The following is a 22,626-nucleotide window of genomic DNA, read 5'->3' on the forward strand; positions in this document are numbered from 1 at the left end:
CTGCCTTCATCCATTCCTGTCGCCACCCTGCCACACGTCCACACATACATATTCATATGTATACATTTCAACATATACATACATATACATACATACACATGTGCATATCTATACTTGCTGCCTTTATCCATTCCCATCACCACCCCACCACACACAAAATAGCCTCCTCCCCCCAAGGCAGTGGCGGCAGGAACAGACAAAAAAGGCCACATTTGTTCACATTGAATCTCTAGCTGTCATGTGTAATCAAATACTGTTAATTACTATTTGTATTACTTGTACTGATGTTTTCAACTGGCTTGTTTCATTTCAAGTAAACATTTTCACTGTTAATAAATGAAAGGACGGAGGACCAAACCGGTCCTAGTTCCTTTCTTTGGGAACGAACATGACCAGGACCGGGACCATCAGTCCTTTTTGAGGATAGGTTGCCCGTCTTTGTTTAAAAGTGTAGTTTAAAAATCGTATAAAATAAGAAAGTATATATGTGTATGTATATGTGTATGTATATATGTGTGTATAAGAATGGATGTGGTTTCGGTGCATTATTACATGACAGCTAGACACTGAGTGTGAACAAATGGGGCCTTTGTTGTCTTTTGCTAGCGCTACCTCGCACACATGAGGGGTGAGGGGGTTGTTATTCCATGTGTGGCGGGGTGGCGATGTGAATAAATAAAGGCAGATAGTGTGAATTATGTACATGTGTATATATGTATATGTTTGTGTGTGTATATATATGTGTACATTGAGATGTATAGGTATGTATATTTGCGTGTGTGGATGTGTATGTATATACATGTGTATGTGGGTGGGTTGGGCCATTCTTTCGTCTGTTTCCTTGTGCTACCTCGCTAACGCGGGAGACAGTGACAAATCAAAATAAATAAATAAATAAATAAAGAGTGAATATGTCTTTCTTCATCTGTTTCATGGTGTTACCTTGCTGATGCAGGAAACAGCAATCAAGGATAATAATAATAATAATACAAAGAAAACTAAATAAAAGTTTAGCTTAGTGTAAATACTATTTATGTACTTCACTACTAACATTGTGGCACAATGGGAAATCTGTGTAGAGTGTAACATAAAGTGATACAAAACAAACCAGACCACCATGTCTCTCCCTCTTATCACCTTGTTAGGATAGATCATACCAGACACACTAGGTTCTGCAGCATCTTACTCCCACTCCAGCACACCAAATCAAAGGTATGATGTGATATTTGAGTGTATTTTCTTTTTATTGTTTTATTGTATTTTCATACTTTTGCATTCAAATCCATCATAATGTGAAGGAATTTCTATCTATAAGTTTTTCCAACACACAGGGATGAACATAGGAAGAAATACCACTGTTTGAGGGTTTAAAAGCACATGATAGTATGGAAATATTTGATGATTTTGGACCAGCAGAGAATGTGTATGAGATGATAAATTATGCTGTATGAATAACATACTAATCGGCAAATTTTCATAGGTATTGTTGTACATGGGTAGTGTTAGATGAAAAAGGTTGCAAAAATGACAGCAAATCATTCCCCATACAGCACTAATTATGGCACAAAGAGCATTACTTACCACACCTACAAATGACAGAGCAGCCTAAAGCTAAAGGAGCAGATTGAAAAGCGGTTGTATCTTTGGCTACAATTCAAAAGAATCAAAACAACAGACAACTGGGTCATTTCAAGCTGCTTGTAATAGTGGAAGATATCAGAAACTTACAAAATAGTGTGGTAAAAGTTTGAAGGCATATTTAAAAGAAAATAACCTGCAAATTGTCAAAGTGACTAAGGCATATATTGTATAAATCATAATGATGCAAAATATTTATGAAGTCTATTCTAAACTGTATTTCCTGCACTGTTTCAAGGTCTCTAATTGGCAAATCAATCCATAAGTTAACAATCCTGTTGAAGAAAAAGTACTTCCACTAATTCAAGGTAAAACATTTGCTCAAGAGTTTGTATCAATTACTATGAATGAAGTTGGATGAATAAAGTCTTTAGTAGCTTGATAGATACAATTTTTGCCACTTTCATTGTCCTTCAATAAAATTTATCAGAGCCTGCCATTTTATCTATTTTCATCTCCTTTACTGTTGATAGTATGTCTCCAGCTTTTATGTCCACATCTTGCAAAACATTCTCCTCTCTTTTCAATGAAACCAGATTTGGGACATGGGATATGTCTTCGGTGGTAAATACAGATGTAAAAAAAAGTCACAATACAGATGCAATAAAGTCAAATAAGATTTTTGCCATAGCTTTGTTGTCTTGAAGTCACCATTTTTCGTAATCTATGGACCAATTGATGGGTAAAGACTCTCTTTTACATAACTGTAAAATTCCTTGGGGGCTTCTTTTGCTAATTTTCAGCAATATATGCTTCATTCTGATGTTTCCTTTATCACATATCTCCCTTACTTTCTCTATGCAAATTTACATAACTTGCTCAATCACCTATCATGTTGGTTACTGGTCTCACCGAGGTTCTTTGAGTTACTTAGACAACAGGCACTTCTTTATTTCAACATTCCACCAACTTGGCTTCATTTTAGAAGTAGAATATCTACTAAAGATTGGCATATAAAGTTTTATACTAACTGAATGTTTTACCAAAGCTTTTCTGTTGATCATTTTCACTGGCCATACCACCCCAGAGTAATATGAGACACTAACTGGTGGAAGCTACATGATACCAAGTGTTGTAACTTTACTCACCCTAACTGATGAGGTTAAGTTCATTAAAGTCTAGCAAGTTTTTTTTAACCTTTCTATGGTAAATTATTCTAACTTCTAGAGAGCTTTGGTCATATGTTCAAAAGACAAGCAGCCAAAACTAAGGTATACTATGGGAAATAAAACAATCTATGAGCCATGTTACTATTCAATGCCGAGGGAAACTTCACTGTTGACTCTAGTCTGCACCACTATAGTCTCAGTACTTCATCTTTTCGTCATAGTCCTTTGTTTAAACATGAAACAGTTATCTTTTACTCAGAAGTAGATATTTCAGCTAAAACTGTTACATTATTTTCCTCTCAACTGATGCAACTTGATCATACATTCTTATTTTGCTTTATCCAACAACATATACCCAAACAGGTATTTCACTGAAAGGAATGTACAAAAAAAAAAGGCAAAAAATTAAATGTTTAATCTCTGCCATTCCTGTGCTAGACAATAATAAAGATATTGTTAATAATACACTGAATATGGGCTACCCATGTCTCAAGAAACCATAGCATATGTACCCAATAACCAAGACTCAATGCCTTTCTGTCACAGCTTTAAGTCATACTGCTACTGCATAAAAAAATTCTGAATATCAGTGGGTAATTGCTTTGTATTAACTTTCTGAGTACCAGTATCATGTATTACAAGACAGACATTTCCTTTTAGCCATATATTCATAAACTAATATAATATTACAAGCATCACTGTTTCCCATTTTTCATTACCTCTTAATCCCTACTTGTACCTTGAACTTTTTCATTACCTAACCTGTTAAGGAAATCCTTGCTACTGTTACACACAGTCTTACTGCTTCCACTAATGGCACTAGCCATCTGCTGCAAACATAACAGGCAAGGTAATAGAAAGAATTCCCCTCGGTTTTTATATCCAGCAGTACTAAATGTGGTTTATGTATAATAAGAGTGTTTAGGTAAAATCCTTCCTGCAGCACTCAAGTCCGAAATTGGTGCATGACATCTAATAAACATTTTCTTTTTTCATACATATTTGCCATTTTTTTCATACATATTTGCCATTTTTTTCATACATATTTGCCATTTCCCATGATAGCAAGGTAGTTTTAAGAAAAGATGACTAAGCCTTAGAGGAAAAATCCTTACTTGGCCCTCTTCTCTGTTCCTACTTTTGGAAAGTAAAACATGAAGGGAGGATTTCCAGACCTCCTCTTATAAACATATAAAACTAATAAGAGTGCAGATACTGAATCAGTTGCAATATAACAGACATAAACATTTACTTATTGCCATCATAAAAATCATGTTTCCATCTTCCTGATTCTATCCAAACTATCATAAAATTGGTTGAGATGCCCTTAAATTGTGATGTACCCTATGTCTATCACAAATGTATACATAATGTGAATCTGCAATATCTGATGCTACTAGAATAATGACTATAAGACCTTCCTATGCTGCATAGGAGAGTGACTATAAAAATGTCTTACTAGGATAATGACTATAAGACCTTCCTATGCTGCATAGGAAGGTGACTATAAAAAAGTCTTATGTTGTAATGTAAATAAGAAAAGTCACACATTCCTAAAGGAATCTATACAAACTTAAGTATGTTGGAGAAGTCTGTTGAAGGCATTATATGCTGACTCTAAGTCAAAGATCATTTGCCGAACTTGAGTTTCTGATAACGTCTCATCTGCTGTCATACCTTCCAAGGTTCCAATCCACTCTTTCACCTTTGCTCGGCCCTCAAAATCCTGTGAGGAATGCTTAATTACATACTGAATATAATGCATGTTTAATAAAGTATTGTGTGCCTAGGACTAAAATTTATCTTCACCATTTTCTTAGGTTCATAGATTCAATTAAAAAGCATTAGGTAATGGAAATAAAACAAATCCTGATTTCCATTCTTTAAATATCAGCTGTTATCCAAAGGACTAAAATATATCTTCACCATGTTCTTAGGTTCATAGATTCAATTAAAAAGCATTAGGTAATGGAAATAAAACAAATCCTGATTTCCATTCTTTAAATATCAGCTGTTATCCAAAGGAAACAATCAGCTATATTTATCTAAGATCCTTCATACACACAATTAACCAAAAAAAATCAATAAAAGTGTGATTTCTTTGCAAAAATGCACTTCCTTCTAAATTTCATTCTTTGAGACAATAGCTCTCTATAAGGTCATCTCTCACGCAAGGCAGGTATTTAGTAATAATTCAAATACTTAATGTAAACATTCTGAAAAAAAATCTGATGTGGTGTCCCACAAGCATGGGATATATTCCTTCGAAATGTAAGGATCAGAATTTGGCAACTCTCATGATTTTTAATAAGGAGATAATAGTCTTCACACCCTCAATGAATCACTTAAATGTGATTACGGCCACTTGCCTGTTCCAGGCAATCCCTCAACAAATCTGTGATCACTACTCACTTCCAGCCTTTATAATAGCTCAAAATTCACAGATGTATAGGACGAAGTGACATGAGGTCAAGAAGGTGCAGGAGTTGAAAAAACAGGCAAACGGGAGTAGGGGTGTGTATCAGTTAACTTCAGGGAGAATAAAATGTTTTGAAAAGCGGTGAATAGTGTGAGAAAAACAAGAACTAATGGAAACATCAGTGAAGTGGACAAACTTGGTAGTGATGCCAAGTAGTGATACGGTACAGGGAGATGGAGTGAAAATTTTAAAGGCTTGTGGAATGTCTTTGATAATATGGCTGCAGATGAAGTATGTCTGGGTTGGGAAGGTATGGAAAGTGGGAATTCATGGAAAGTGGTTTGGCAAAGAGATAGGAGATGGTGAAAGCCTTATGCATGATAAAATATGGCAAGGTGGCTGAAGTAGGTGGTATGGCAGTTGAATTTCTTAAGAAAGGGATGACTATGTTGCTGATTGGCAAGTTAGGATTTTCAATGTATTTTAACTTTCTAAAAGGGGAAACAGAAGAAGGAGTCATGCGGGGAGTGCTCATCCTCCTCAAAGGCTCAGATTGGGGTGTCTAAATGTGTGTGGATGTTACCAAGATGAGAAAAAAGGATAGGTAGTATTTTTGAAGAAAGAAACTTTGAAGAAAGAAACCTGGATGTTTCAGCTCTGAGTGAAACGAAGCTCAAGGGTAAAGGGGAAGAGTGGTTTTGGAATGTCTTGGGAGTAAAGTCAGGGGTTAGTGAGAGGACGAGAGCAAGGGAAGGAGTAGCACTACTTCTGAAACAGGAGTGGTGGAAGTATGTCACAAAGTGTAAGAAAGTAAATTCTAGATTGATATGGGTAAAACTGAAAGTGGATGGAGAGAGATGAGTGATTATTGGTGCATATGCACCTGGGCATGAGAAGAAACATCATGAGAAGCAAGTGTTTTGGGAGCAGCTTAGTGACTATGTTAGTAGTTTTGATGCACGAGACTAGATTATAGTGATGGGTGATTTGAATGCAAAGGTGAGTAATGTTGCAGTTGAGGGAATAATTAGTGTAAATGGGGTGTTCAGTGTTGTAAATGGAAATGGTGAAGAGCTTGTAGATTTAGGTGCTGAAAAAGGACTGGTGATTGGGAATACCTAGTTTAAAAAGACAGATATACATAAGTATACATATGTAAGTAGGAGAGATGGCCAGAGAGCGTTATGGGATTACGTGTTAATTGATAGGCAAGTGAAAGGGAGACTGTTGGATGTTAATGTGCTGAGAGGTGCAACTGGAGGAATGTCTGATCATTATCTTGTGGAGGCGACAGTGAAGATTTGTAGAGGTTTTCAGAATAGAAGAGAGAATGTTGGGGCGAAGAAAGTGGTGAGAGTAAGCGAGCTTGGGAAGGAGACTTGTGTGAGGAAGTACCAGGAGAGACTGAGTACAGAATGGAAAAAGGTGAGAACAAAAGATGTAAGGAGAAAGGGGGAGAAATGGGATGTATTTAGGGAAGCAATGATGGCTTGCGCAAAAGATGCTTGTGGCACGAGAAGCGTGGGAGGTGGGCAGATTAGAAAGGGTAGTGAGCAGTGGGAAGAAGTAAGATTATTAGTGAAAGAGAAGAGAGAGACATTTGGACGATTTTTGCAGGGAAAAAATGCAAATGAGTGGGAGAGGTATCAAAGAAAGAGGCAGGAGGTGAAGAGAAAGGAGCAAGAGGTGAAAAAGAGGGCAAATGAGAGTTGGGTGAGGGAGTATCATTAAATTTCAGGGAGAATAAAAAGATGTTTTGGAAAGAGGTAAATAAAGTGCGTAAGACAAGGGAACAAATGGGAACATCAGTGAAGAGGGCTAATGGGGAGGTGATAACAAGTAGTGGTGATGTGTGAAGGAGATGGAGTGAGTATTTTGAAGGCTTGTTGAATGTGTTTGATGATAGAGTGGCAGATATAGGGTGTTTTGGTTGAGATTGTGTGCAAAGTGAGAGGGTTAGAGAGAATGATTTGGTAAACACAAAAGAGGTAGTAAAAGCTTTGTGGAAGATGAAAGCCGGCAAGGCAGCGGGTTTGGATGGTATTGCAGTGGAATTTATCAAAAAAGGGGGTGACTGTATTGTTGACTGGTTGGTAAGGTTATTTAATGTATGTATGACTCATGGTGAGGTGCCTGAGGATTGGCGGAATGCTTGCATAGTGCCATTGTACAAAGGCAAAGGGGATAAAAGTGAGTGCTCCAATTACAGAGGTATAAGTTTGCTGAGTATTCCTGGGAAATCATATGGGAGGGTATTGATTGAGAGGGTGATGGCATGTACAGAGCATCAGACTGGGGAAGAGCTGTGTTGGTTTCAGAAGTGGTAGAGGATGTGTGGATCAGGTGTTTGCATTGAAGACTGTATGTGAGAAATACTTAGAAAAGCAAATGGATTTGTATATAGCATTTATGGATCTGGAGAAGGCATACAATAGAGTTGATAGAGATGCTCTATGGAAGGTATTAAGAATATATGGTGTGGGAGGCAAGTTGTTAGAAGCAGTGAAAAGGTTTTATTGAGGATGTAAGCTGTGTACATGTAAGAAGAGAGGAAAGTGATTGGTTCTCAGTGAATGTTGGTTTGTGGCAGGTGTGCATGATGTCTCCATGGTTGTTTAACTTGTTTATGGATAGGGTTGTTAGGGAGGTAAATGCAAGTGTTTTGGAAAGAGGGAAGTGTTTGCAGTCAGTTGTGGATGAGAGAGCTTGGGAAGTGAGTCAGTTGTTGTTCGCTGATGATACAGCGCTGGTGGCTGATTTGGGTGAGAAACTGCAGAAGCTGGTGACTGAGTTGAGTAAAGTGTGTGAAAGAAGAAAGCTGAGAGTAAATGCGAATAAGAGCAAGGTTATTAGGTACAGTAGGGTTGAGGGACAAGTCAATTGGGAAGTAAGTCTGAATGGAGAAAAACTGGAGGAAGTGAAGTGTTTTAGATATCTGGGAGTGGATTTGGCAGTGGATAGAACATTGGAAGCGGAAGTGAATCATAGGGTGGGGGAGGGGGTGAAAGTTCTGGGCGCGCTGAAGAATGTGGGGAAGTCGAGAATGTTATCTTGGAAAGTAAAAATGGGTATGTTTGAAGGAATAGTGGTTCCAACAATGTTATATGGTTGCGAGGCATGGGCTATAGATAGAGTTGTGCAAAGGAGGGTGGATGTGTTGGAAATGAGATGTTTGAGGACAATATGTGGTCTGGGGGGGTTTAATCGAATAGGAAAGAAAGGGTAAGAGAGATGTGTGGTAATAAAAAGAGTGTGGTTGAGAGAGCAGAAGAAGGTGTTTTGAAATGGTTTGGTCCTATGGAGAGAATGAGTGAGGAAAGATTGACCAAGAGGATATATGTATCAGAGGTGGAGGGAACGAGGAGAAGTGAGAGACCAAATTGGAGGTGGAAAGATGGGGTGAAAAAGATTTTTAGTAATTGGGGCCTGAACATGCAGGAGGGTGAAAGGCGTGCAAGGAATAGAGTGAATTGGAACGATGTGGTATACTGGGGTCGATGTGCTGTCAATGGATTGATCCAGGGCATGTGAAGCATCTGGGATAAACCATGGAAAGTTCTGTGGGGCTTGGATGTGGAAAGGGAGCTGTGGTTTCAGTGCATTATACATGACAGCTAGAGACTGAGTGTGAAAGAATTTGGCCTTTGTTGTCTTTTCCTAGCGCTACCTCACGTACATGAGGGGGAGGGGGTTGTTATTTCATGTGTGGCAGGGTGGCGATGGGAATGAATAAAGGCAGACAGTATGAATTATGTACATGTGTATATATGTATATGTCTGTGTGTGTATAGATACATATATGTTGAGATGTATAGGTATGTATATGTGCGTGTGTGGACGTGTATGTATATACATGTGTATGTGGGTAGGTTGGGCCATTTTTTCGTCTGTTTCCTTGCGCTACCTCGCATTTCTTTAATTTTCCAAAAGAAGAAACAAAGAAGGGGGCCACGTGAGGATATTCCCTCTAAAGCTCAGTCCTCTGTTCTTAACGCTACCTCACTAACACAGGAAATGGCGAATAAGTATAAAATATACTTAACATATTTGTTCAGTTTCCATGAAGCAAGGTAGCACCAAGGAACAGCCATGTAAAAGCCTCACTTGCTCAAATCTGTCATGCATAAAACTCTGAAACAAGATCTCCCTTTAATAATGCCTTTGTATCCCCTGGTTCAGCCTAGTGTCTCATGCACATCTCACAGGCCCTGATCCCTCACAGCATCTATCACCCCATCTTATACCTTCTTCTCTTTCCCTCTACTTCCAACATGAACATCCTCTTAGTCAGCCTCTTCTCAAGAATCCTCCCCATATGTACAAAATATTTCAGCACACCATCTTTAACTCTCTCTCATGCATATTCTTCTCACTACCATATCTATCTCTTACCCTATCATCTGATATTCATGTCGCCATCTCACAACATATGTTGTCCACACATTTCATTTCCAATACATCCACCCTTTAGTGAACCTTTTTATCTGGGACACATGCCCTGCATTTATACAGTACTCTCTTCTCTGCTAAACTTCCTGATCTTTCGTTTAGACACAATGATCTCAACTATTTCCTTTCACACACACACTCAAACTAATTAACCATCTGCAGTTTCTCATCCAAATCTGTTACCAGAACCATGTCATAATCCAACAACACCTGATAATACAGAGACAGAAAGACTGATATAATGATCATTTGTCATCTCAATCCTTTACAGTCTATGCTTTGTCCCGTATGCATATATATATATAATTAACTTATTGACTTACCTGTGGTATTACAGACAGTCGTGTCATGTTCTCAAGCAAATCCTTTAAGTCTGGTTGCAATTCATCATTAGCATTGATACCTAGGCGGAGTTTATCCATCACTGTGATGAACAACTGTGGGGACAAAAAAATCTGTCAGTACTCTCACCGATACTGTCTACTTGGAAAAAGGGCTGATATAACTACAAGACAATAACTGTACTGGCTGTTTGAGGTTCTACACCACCCATTCAACTTTCTGGAATACAAAAGACCAAAAACAATACAGGAGAGGATGAGCTACTGAGAAGCAAAAGTGAATAAGAAACATAATAAAAAACATTAAACTTCTTTCACAAACTGTAATTCTACACTTTAGAAACTTTTTTTTTTTTCGCTGTCTCCCGCGTTTGCGAGGTAGCGCAAGGAAACAGACGAAAGAAATGGCCCAGCCCACCCCCATACACATGTATATACATACGTCCACACACGCAAATATACATACCTACACAACTTTCCATGGTTTACCCCAGACGCTTCATATGCCTTGATTCAATCCACTGACAGCATGTCAACCCCGGTATACCACATCGCTCCAATTCACTCTATTCCTTGCCCTCCTTTCACCCTCCTGCATGTTCAGGCCCCGATCACACAAAATCTTTTTCACTCCATCTTTCCACCTCCAATTTGGTCTCCCTCTTCTCCTCGTTCCCTCCACCTCCGACACATATATTCTCTTGGTCAATCTTTCCTCACTCATTCTCTCCATGTGCCCGAACCATTTCAAAACACCCTCCTCTGCTCTCTCAACCACGCTCTTTTTATTTCCACACATCTCTCTTACCCTTATGTTACTTACTCGATCAAACCACCTCACACCACACATTGCCCTCAAACATCTCATTTCCAGCACATCCATCCTCCTGCGCACAACTCTATCCATAGCCCACGCCTCGCAACCATACAACATTGTTGGAACCACTATTCCTTCAAACATACCCATTTTTGCTTTCCGAGATAATGTTCTCGACTTCCACACATTCTTCAAGGCTCCCAGAATTTTCGCCCCCTCCCCCACCCTATGATCCACTTCCGCTTCCATGGTTCCATCCGCTGCCAGATCCACTCCCAGATATCTAAAACACTTCACTTCCTCCAGTTTTTCTCCATTCAAACTCACCTCCCAATTGACTTGACCCTCAACCCTACTGTACCTAATAACCTTGCTCTTATTCACATTTACACTTAACTTTCTTCTTTCACACACTTTACCAAACTCAGTCACCAGCTTCTGCAGTTTCTCACATGAATCAGCCACCAGCGCTGTATCATCAGCGAACAACAACTGACTCACTTCCCAAGCTCTCTCAGCCCCAACAGACTTCATACTTGCCCCTCTTTCCAAAACTCTTGCATTCACCTCCCTAACAACCCCATCCATAAACAAATTAAACAACCATGGAGACATCACACACCCCTGCCGCAAACCTACATTCACTGAGAACCAATCACTTTCCTCTCTTCCTACACGTACACATGCCTTACATCCTCGATAAAAACTTTTCACTGCTTCTAACAACTTGCCTCCCGCACCATATATTCTTAATACCTTCCACAGAGCATCTCTATCAACTCTATCATATGCCTTCTCCAGATCCATAAATGCTACATACAAATCCATTTGCTTTTCTAAGTATTTCTCACATACATTCTTCAAAGCAAACACCTGATCCACACATCCTCTACCACTTCTGAAACCACACTGCTCTTCCCCAATCTGATGCTCTGTACATGCCTTCACCCTCTCAATCAATACCCTCCCATATAATTTGCCAGGAATACTCAACAAACTTATACCTCTGTAATTTGAGCACTCACTCTTATCCCCTTTGCCTTTGTACAATGGCACTATGCACGCATTCCGCCAATCCTCAGGCACCTCACCATGAGTCATACATACATTAAATAACCTTACCAACCAGTCAACAATACAGTCACCCCCTTTTTTGATAAATTCCACTGCAATACCATCCAAACCTGCTGCCTTGCCGGCTTTCATCTTCCGCAAAGCTTTTACTACCTCTTCTCTGTTTACCAAATCATTTTCCCTAACCCTCTCACTTTGCACACCACCTTGACCAAAACACCCTATATCTGCCACTCTATCATCAAACACATTCAACAAACCTTCAAAATACTCACTCCATCTCCTTCTCACATCACCACTACTTGTTATCACCTCCCCATTTGCGCCCTTCACTGAAGTTCCCATTTGCTCCCTTGTCTTACGCACTTTATTTACCTCCTTCCAGAACATCTTTTTATTCTCCCTAAAATTTAATGATACTCTCTCACCCCAACTTACTTCTCCATTTTGTTATATTTTCCTGTATATCTGTTGCTTTCCTCATAGTCCAGGGCGTTATTTGATTTTTACCGAACTTTGTGCAGATCTGCTAAATTTCAAAATTTTGTAAAGCTTATGACATCAGGAGTCTATAAACCAATGTTCAGATTTGTTTTTCTTTCTGTCACACCAACACATAAACTGCTGGCTTTCTGTCCACAACATACAAAATCTCCTTGTCGCACATAACACACGACAACACTTAACTCACTATACACTAAACCCGCCTTTTGGCAAAAATGGTAGGAACAATAGGCAGATGAAGTGGGTAGGAACATTGGGCAGGAGCATTAGGTAGGACTTTAGTAGAAGAAGTAAGTAGGAACATTAGACAGGAGCATTAGGCAGAAGTACTATAGGTTGGAACATTAGGCATGAACATTAGGCAGTAGTAGTCGGTAGGAACAGTGGGTGGGAGCCTCTGATAACAACATGTTAGAGATGCTCTCTGCCAATGGCATGTTAAAGGTAAGGCACTACAGGTTAAGAAGTGGCACTGAAGTTCACCATTTATGGAGACTCTTTTGTCATGGCAAACCTCCTTGAGGGAGTTCGTGAAGAGATAAGGCATCTGAGATAAAGAATGATAGATGGATATATCAAGTTATGGTGGCCATTTTGGATTTCAGAATGTTCACCATGTTATAATTAGCTTTTTCTCTATCTTCCATTCATGTGATTCAAAGTTCAAACAGTATGTTATAAAGGCCAAAGATTTACTTTAATACATTACTATTACTGTATAATGAGTATAAATATGTGAAGGGCATTTGGTTGAGTACATACATCAGTACACATGGGGTTCATGTTATATCATTCATTATTTTCTTTTATTATACTTTGTTCCTCTCTCACGCGTTAGTGAGGTAGTGCAAGGAAACACACGAAAGAATGGCCCAACCCACCCACGTACATATGTATATACATACACCCCTACACACACACACTTATACATACATATACATTTCATTGTATGCATACATATACACATGTACATATTCCTACTTGCTGCCTTCATCCGTTCCCGTCGCCACCCCGCCACACATGAAATGGTACCACTCCCTCTCCCTGCTGCGAGCAAGGCAGTGCTAGGAAAAGACAACAAAGGCCACATTCATTCACACTCAGTCTCTAGTTGTCATGTGTAATGCACTGAAACCACAGCTCCCTTTCCACATCCAGGCCCCACAAAACTTTCCATGGTTTACCCTAGATGCTTCACATGCCCTGGTTCGATCCACTGACAGCACGTCAACCCCAGTATACCACATCATTCCAATTCACTCTACCCCTTGCATGCCTTTCACCCTCCTGTATGTTCAGGCCCCAATCACTCAAAATCTTTTTCACTCCATCCTCCGACCTCCAATTTGGTCTCCCACTTCTCCTTGTTCCCTCCACCCTTGACACATATATCCTCTTTGTCAATCTTTCCTCTCTCATTCTCTCCATGTGACCAAACCATTTCAATACACCTTCTGCTCTCTCAACCACACTCTTATAACCACACATCTCTCTTACCCTTTCATTACTTACTTGATCAAACCACTTCACACCACATGTTGTCCTCAAACATCTCATTTCCAACACATCCATCCTCCTCCACACAACCCTATCTATAGCCCATGCCTCACAACCATATGACATTGTTGGAACCACTATTCCTTCAAACATAACCATTTTTGCTTGCCAAGATAACATTCTTGCCTTCCACACATCCTTCAACACTCCCAGAACCTTCGCCCCATCCCCCACCCTGTGACTCATATATCAATAATGTTTTTTTTTTTTTTTTTTTTTTTGCCGCTGTCTCCCGCGTTTGTGAGGTAGCGCAAGGAAACAGACGAAAGAAATGGCCCAACCCACCCCCATACACATGCCTTGATTCAATCCACTGACAGCACGTCAACCCCGGTATACCACATCGCTCCAATTCACTCTATTCTTTGCCCTCCTTTCACCCTCCTGCATGTTCAGGCCCCGATCACACAAAATCTTTTTCACTCCATCTTTCCACCTCCAATTTGGTCTCCCTCTTCTCCTCGTTCCCTCCACCTCCGACACATATATCCTCTTGGTCAATCTTTCCTCACTCATTCTCTCCATGTGACCAAACCATTTCAAAACACCCTCTTCTGCTCTCTCAACCACGCTCTTTTTATTTCCACACATCTCTCTTACCCTTACGTTACTTACTCGATCAAACCACCTCACACCACACATTGTCCTCAAACATCTCATTTCCAGCACATCCATCCTCCTGCGCACAACTCTATCCATAGTCCACGCCTCGCAACCATACAACATTGTTGGAACCACTATTCCTTCAAACATACCCATTTTTGCTTTCCGAGATAATGTTCTCGACTTCCACACATTCTTCAAGGCTCCCAGAATTTTCGCCCCCTCCCCCACCCTATGATCCACTTCCGCTTCCATGGTTCCATCCGCTGACAGATCCACTCCCAGATATCTAAAACACTTCACTTCCTCCAGTTTTTCTCCATTCAAACTCACCTCCCAATTGACTTGACCCTCAACCCTACTGTACCTAATAACCTTGCTCTTATTCACATTTACTCTTAACTTTCTTCTTTCACACACTTTACCAAACTCAGTCACCAGCTTCTGCAGTTTCTCACATGAATCAGCCACCAGCGCTGTATCATCAGCGAACAACAACTGACTCACTTCCCAAGCTCTCTCATGCCCAACAGACTTCATACTTGCCCCTCTTTCCAAAACTCTTGCATTCACCTCCCTAACAACCCCATCCATAAACAAATTAAACAACCATGGAGACATCACACACCCCTGCCGCAAACCTACATTCACTGAGAACCAATCACTTTCCTCTCTTCCTACACGTACACATGCCTTACATCCTCGATAAAAACTTTTCACTGCTTCTAACAACTTGCCTCCCACACCATATATTCTTAATACCTTCCACAGAGCATCTCTATCAACTCTATCATATGCCTTCTCCAGATCCATAAATGCTACATACAAATCCATTTGCTTTTCTAAGTATTTCTCACATACATTCTTCAAAGCAAACACCTGATCCACACATCCTCTACCACTTCTGAAACCACACTGCTCTTCCCCAATCTGATGCTCTGTACATGCCTTCACCCTCTCAATCAATACCCTCCCATATAATTTGCCAGGAATACTCAACAAACTTATACCTCTGTAATTTGAGCACTCACTCTTATCCCCTTTGCCTTTGTACAATGGCACTATGCACGCATTCCGCCAATCCTCAGGCACCTCACCATGAGTCATACATACATTAAATAACCTTACCAACCAGTCAACAATACAGTCACCCCCTTTTTAATAAATTCCACTGCAATACCATCCAAACCTGCTGCCTTGCTGGCTTTCATCTTCCGCAAAGCTTTTACTACCTCTTCTCTGTTTACCAACTCATTTTCCCTAACCCTTGCACTTTGCACACCACCTCGACCAAAACACCCTATATCTGCCACTCTATCATCAAACACATTCAATAATGTATGGTATCATTAGATGGGACAGAATTCTCCATGTGTGTATCTTCATCTTTCTCATAATCTGTACTGAGGTGCATAGATGCTGTTTCCATTAAGCATATCTGTGATGCTCCTAGTTCACCGAGTGTACCCAATGTAATCCACCTGATCAGCTGGTACAGTTGAACAGGAACATCATCAGTGGTGCTCAATACAAATACAGACTTGTCAAAAGTATTGTTGGTGAACGCAGCTATGACTGTACTCACAAGCTTTGTTACATTTCATAAACTTTCTATGTTGTGAAGATCAATTATTTCATTTGTAAGTACAATATTCATCAGGTACTCATCACACGCTTCAGATTATGAAACAGCAAATTTTGTCCAATTTTTTGTGGTACATATTCTAACTAGGGTAAATAAGCAGGAACATTCTCTTTCAGACACTTTCTACTGTATGTTAGATCATGGTTATCCAATATCTTTAATCCACCTAGGTTATTCATGTGAGGCATTTCAATAACATAACATGGATACATACTGTCTATCTTTAGTCTGAACATCAATACATTTATCAGTTCACTTAGGTCTGCATTCTGCAATGAGCAGTCTAATACATAACAGCTAGTTTGTTTGCAGTACTCAGTACATCATGCACATTCATGATCCAACACTGTTTATGGTATCTTATGTCAATAGTATAAACATCACCTGGTGAGACTGATATGCTCAGACTTTACTCAGTTCACTATTGTTTGGGAGTTCAACTGCATGTTTCAGATTTTGACCTGTATAATAAATTCTTACTGCAAACAACTTACCACCATCATTCCTTTAACAGAAGCAACACAGTAATAGTAAGTGACATCTAGCAATACAGGACAGGTATCCACCATCCAAGGAAGTACTACTACTGCCTATGCACTGGAAAGTTTAGTGATGACGATGTAGTGAACATTAACATTTGTTTCTCATTAATACATACCAATACATATGTATAGCTGCACTCACTAATTGGCACTGTGACCATTTCGAAATCCAAAGTGGCTGCTTCAGCTTAATATTAGCAAATATTAACTTTGATTCTTTAAATTAACATGGACTGAATTATTAGCCTTGAAAGTGTACTATTCTAAATTTGAACTGAGAGAATACTTCAGATGAGTACAGATTTAGTTAAAACTAACTTTGACACAGCAGCCAATATGAAATGGAAAATGGCTACAGTAACTTGATTTCTGCATATCTAAACATTTGTTTTTGGATTCCTTGAACTAGGAACTTTCTTAAAATATATAGTTTGGCAGATCAGCACAAAATTCCATCAAAGCCAGATTTTCCAACATGCTGAAGTGAGTATCTTCAGTATATTGGCTGAGACAACTAATACTTGTCTCCCTGAACAGGTAAGTGGTACCTGCTCCATTCAGTTTACTGGCAAGCCAACATAAGTTCTCTAAAATAAGTTTCTATTATCAAGGCCTAGTTTTCTACAGTTAAAGGCAGAATAATGATCCATTAGTGATATGTTTAGTGAAGATTCATAATGAGCCAACCAAGTGTAGTTTCTTGAGAAGGTATATAAGATACAAAATATATGGCTCTTACATCTAATTCAAAATGAAAAAAAAAAAATACTTATACACACAGGAAATCCAAATAGAAGTCTTTCACACAATACAATATATATCCAATTTTGCAGTAGGCATTTCCATAAATTAGCAACAGGAAATGGTTTAACACTATCTGAGGTACGTTTAACACTATTTGAGGTACTCACTGATACAATGTCGGCTATACATTTGCTCGTGTTGCCTTTGTCATCCTTGATGGTAATTGGGCGATCTTCACGAATACGATCTAGTGCTGCTGGACAATCAAGCTGCAATTTTCAAAAGAACATCATAAACTGTATTTCATACTTTAGCATTTACACTCCTATCTTGCACTTACTGTCCTCAGCTGCTGTGTGCAAAGTGCTTCTCAGAATCCTCTAACTTTAATATACACTATGCTCAACACCACCATAAACATTGGGAATTCAATTAAAACAAACTCCTTGTCTTTCCTTCTATATTATGTTCTATACACCTCACTCGCAAACAGAGAAGTGCAGCAACATATCAAAAACCCTTTTGATTGTGATCATGACAAACTTATGAGATCAATCAAGGGAAGCTTTCTGCTGTTGACAAAGCATCCTCTTTGGTTCCTATTTCTCACCTGACTCCACCTTGGATGATGCTAACATTCCTTCACCCTCTGATGCTCCTCATACTAATCCTATGCCCCTTCTTGTAATCTCTTTTTGGACTGTCCAAAAAGTGCTTCTTTCATTGGACACAAGCAGGGCTTATGGTTCTGATAGCATCCATCCCCAAGTACTGAAGGAGTGTGCCTCTGAACCAACACCTGTGCTTGCTTATCTGTTCCGTTTCTGTTTACAAACCAAAACTTTTCCTCCCTCTAACTATTGTCCCATCACTTTGACATCTACCATTTCCTATCTTACTAATGTCTGGTCATCATCCCTGAAAGATTTTGGAGAGTCATATGATGTTGCCCTTGATATATCTAAGACTTTTGATGGGGTGAGGTATTAGGGTCTCATCTCTAAGCTCCCCTCTTTTGGCTTCCCTCCCTCACTTTGCTCCTTCATATCTAGCTTCCTCTCAGGCTGATCTATCTCTGTGGTTGTCGATGGATCAGCCTCCCCCCTTTTCTCCATCAACAGCAGTGTCCCTCAAGGTTCTGTCCTGTACCCTACAATTTTTCTCCTTTTCTCAATGATTTCTACTCCTCCATAAATAATCCAATGCATTTATATGCTGACAACTCAACACTGCATTCATCCATGTCCTTTCATTCTGCTCCCTCTTCTCTCACTCGATCTGTAACTAGTCTTCACACAGTTTCCCTAATAAACTCAAACTTGGACAGGATATCTCAGTGGGGTAGAGAAAATCATGTTAAGTTTAATATCTTCAAGAACCAGTTTCTACCCTTCTCTCTGTTGAAAATGCCATTCAACTCTCATATCTCCTTTGATAGTTTTGTAACTCCACCTCTTGACTAAATGAATATACTTGGTATTACTGTAACCTCCACTCTTTCTTGGAAACCACACATTACAGGAATAGTTAAGTCTGCCTCTACGAAACTGGGTGTCTTGTTTAGATGACAAAACTTCCTTTCTTCTGAATAGCTGTTCCATTTATACGAAGAATTGATTCATCCTTGTATGGAGTACTGCTCTCACATCTAAGATGGTTCTAGCTCTGCATTCTTATTTGACAGAATTGAGTCTAAAGCAGTCCAACTTAGAAACTGTCCCTTGCTAACTTCCAAACTTGACCCCCTTGTCCTATGCCTGAATGATGATTCACTTTCCCCCCTTTTATAGGTATTATTTTGGTTTTTGGTCCTGGGAGCTGGCTGCTTGTTTGCCCAAACCACTAGCTAGACCATGCAATCCTCAGCAAGCTGCTGAGTCATATGATTAGCCTGTGGCCATCGGCAACTCAAAGGAGGACCATTTTGATACCTGCTTCTGTCCCTATATCTCGAAGTTTTGGAATGCTCTACCTTCTCATGTCTTTCCCAATAACTATGACCTAGCACACAATAAAAGTATTCCTACTCAATGCTTTGTTATAAACTGTATGTCCTCAGAAATAAATATATTCACTTCCTATTTCACAGAATACTCATCAATGCAGAATCTCATAAAAAACAAAGAACACAGATGGGGAGCAGTGAGATTCAAAGAAACAATATCTTTTCCAAATTTTGAGATTTACAGATGCTGACCTCCAGGGAAGAAAATGGTTCATAAAATGTAATAAAATACAATGGCATATTGCACTTATAACTTATAACATACCTTGTACTTTTTGACAAAGGCTTCCACTGTTGGATACTCATCACACTGTACCAATTTGAAGGCAGCTTTAAACTGCACTAAGAGTTTACTACACCATGCTGTGTATTCTTTTGGTGGAACCACATCCTATAATAAGAATTATATAGTGGTACATTAGAAAATATTGCAATAAAGTGTGTAAAACAATGGAACAAATGGGAACTTCAGTGAAGGGGGCTAATGGGGAGGTGATAACAAGTAGTGGTGATGTGAGAAGATGGAGTGAGTATTTTGAAGGTTTGTTGAATGTGTTTGATGATAGAGTGGCAGATATAGGGTGTTTTGGTCGAGGTGGTGTGCAAAGTGAGAGAGTGAGGGAGAATGATTTGGTAAACAGAGAAGAGGTAGTAAAAGCTTTGAGGAAGATGAAAGCCGGCAAAGCAGCGGGTTTGGATGGTATTGCAGTGGAATTTATTAAAAAAGGGGGTGACTGCATTGTTGACTAGTTGGTAAGGTTATTTAATTTATGTATGATTTATGGTGAGGTGCCTGAGGATTGGCGGAATGCTTGCATAGTGCCATTGAACAAAGGCAAAGGGGATAAAAGTGAGTGCTCAAATTACAGAGGTATAAGTCTGTTGAGTATTCCTGGGAAATTATATGGGAGGGTATTGATTGAGAGGGTGAAGGCATGTACAGAGCATCAGATTGGGGAAGAGCAGTGTGGTTTCAGAAGTGGCAAAGGATATGTGGATCACGTGTCTGCTTTGAAGAATGTATGTGAGAAATACTTAGAAAAGCAAATGGATTTGTATGTAGCATTTATAGATTTGGAGAAGGCATATGATAGAGTTGGTAGAGATGCTCTGTGGAAGGTATTAAGAATATATGGTGTGGGAGGCAAGTTGATAGAAGCAGTGAAAAGTTTTTATCGAGGATGTAAGGCATGTGTACATGTAGGAAGAGAGGAATGTGATTGGTTCTCAGTGAATGTAGGTTTGCGGCAGGGGTGTGTGATGTCTCCATGGTTGTTTAATTTGTTTATGGATGGGGTTGTTAGGGAGGTGAATGCAAGAGTTTTGGAAAGAGGGGCAAGTATGCAGTCTGTTGTGGATGTGAGAGCTTGGGAAGTGAGTCAATTGTTGTTTGCTGATGATACAGCGCTGGTAGCTGATTCGGGTGAGAAAATGCAGAAGCTGGTGACTGAGTTTGGTAAAGTGTTTGAAAGAACAAAGCTGAGAGTAAATGTGAATAAGAGCAAGGTTATTAGGTACAGTAGGGTTGAGGGACAAGTCAACTGGGAAGTAAGTTTGAATGGAGAAAAACTGGAGGAAATAAAATGTTTTAGATATCTGGGAGTGGATTTGGCAGCGGATGGAACCATGGAAGCAGAAGTGAATCATAGGGTGGGGGAGGGGGCGAAAGTTCTGGGAGCATTAAAAAATGTGTGGAAGTTGAGAACGTTATCTTGGAAAGAAAAAATGGGTATGCTTGAAGGATTAGTGGTTCCAACAATGTTATATGGTTGCGAGGTGTGGGCTATAGATACAGTTGTGTGGAGGACGGAGGATGTGCTGGAAATGAAATTTTTGAGGACAACATGTGGTGTGAGGTGGTTTGATTGAGTAAGTAATGAAAGGGTAAGAGAGATGTGTGGTGGCAAAAAGAGCGTGGTTGAGAGAGCAGAAGAGGGTGTTTTGAAATGGTTTGGTCACATGGAGAGAATGAGTGAGAAAAGATTGACCAAGAGGATATATGTGTCAGAGGTGGAGGGAACGAGGAGAAGTGGGAGACCATATTGAAGGTGGAAAGATGGAGCGAAAAAGATTTTGAGAGCTCAGGGCCTGAACATACAGGAGGGTAAAAGGCGTGCAAGGAATAGAGTGAATTGGAACGATGTGGTATATCGGGGTCGACGTGCTTCAATGGATTGAACCAGGGCATGTGAAACGTCTGGAGGTAAACCATGGAAAGTTTTCTGGGGCCTGGATGTGGAAAGGGAGCTGTGGTTTCGGTGCATTATACAGGATAGCTAGAGACTGAGAGTGAACGAATGTGGCCTTTGTTGTCCTTTCCTAACGCTACCTCGCACACATGCAGAGGGAAGGGGTTATCATTTCATGTGTGGCGGGGTGGCAACAGGAATGAATAAGGGCAGACAGTATGAATTATGTACATGTGTATATATGTATATGTCTGTGTGTGTATATATATGTATACTTTGAGATGTATAGGTATGTATATGTGCATGTGTGGACGTGTATGTATATATATGTGTATGTGGGTGGGTTGGGCCATTCTTTCGTCTGTTTCCTTGCGCTACCTCGCAAATTATAATAAATAAATAAATATATTACTCATTTTACACACTGATGACCAAAAAGGATATCCAGTATGGGTTGCACTTGAATAAGAGTAGTTGGGTTGTGAAATATGGTTGAATCATAACAGGATGGAAAAAAAAGCAGACTTTAATGCATGGAGCAAAGCTTTAGCAAGGAGTGTAGAATGAAAGAGGAGTTTTCAAGAAAGAGTGCACCTGCTGCCAACCGGATGGAGCCTTGGGGAGAAATGATGTTAAGAAAACATTTAAGCCATCATGTGTGTTGGAGTTTGTTTAAAGATAGGATGCACTGTACACCACTGTCTGCCAAAGAAATATGAATCTAATATTACGATGACTTGCCAGGTGCAATTATTCAAGACTCTTCCAACAGAGTAAATGTGGACTAAACAGTGAACAAAGAGAAAAATACGGAAATCAGGCAAGACATAATAAAAAGGCAAAACTTAACAGACAAAATACTGAAGTGGTGTGAACATATGCAATGATTAAACGAACACATTTGGGCAAGATGGTGGGCCTAGATATAAAGACTGTACACAAAGAGGAAGGCTATACATTAAGAGTATATGAATATGGGATAGGCATCTT

At 39.6% G+C, this 22,626-nt stretch overlaps 1 protein-coding gene across 2 annotated transcripts in view; it reads right to left on the bottom strand.

Annotated features, from left to right (window-relative positions):
- Positions 1–3,147: 3,147 nt before the first annotated feature.
- The window catches only part of Vps28 (vacuolar protein sorting 28), a 142,722-nt gene continuing 123,243 nt past the window's right edge, over positions 3,148–22,626 (bottom strand). For both annotated transcript variants that reach the window (XM_071672129.1, XM_071672130.1), the window contains 4 exons: positions 19,713–19,838; positions 17,610–17,711; positions 9,939–10,052; positions 3,148–4,473 (listed from right to left, as the gene is read on the bottom strand). In XM_071672129.1, coding sequence (XP_071528230.1) covers positions 4,321–4,473; positions 9,939–10,052; positions 17,610–17,711; positions 19,713–19,838 — 495 coding nt within the window. In that variant the 3' untranslated portion in view covers positions 3,148–4,320. The remainder of the gene's footprint in view (positions 4,474–9,938; positions 10,053–17,609; positions 17,712–19,712; positions 19,839–22,626) is intronic.

This window comes from Panulirus ornatus, chromosome 17 (genome assembly GCF_036320965.1).
Source record: "Panulirus ornatus isolate Po-2019 chromosome 17, ASM3632096v1, whole genome shotgun sequence".
NCBI classification, from domain to species: Eukaryota; Metazoa; Arthropoda; class Malacostraca; order Decapoda; family Palinuridae; genus Panulirus; species Panulirus ornatus.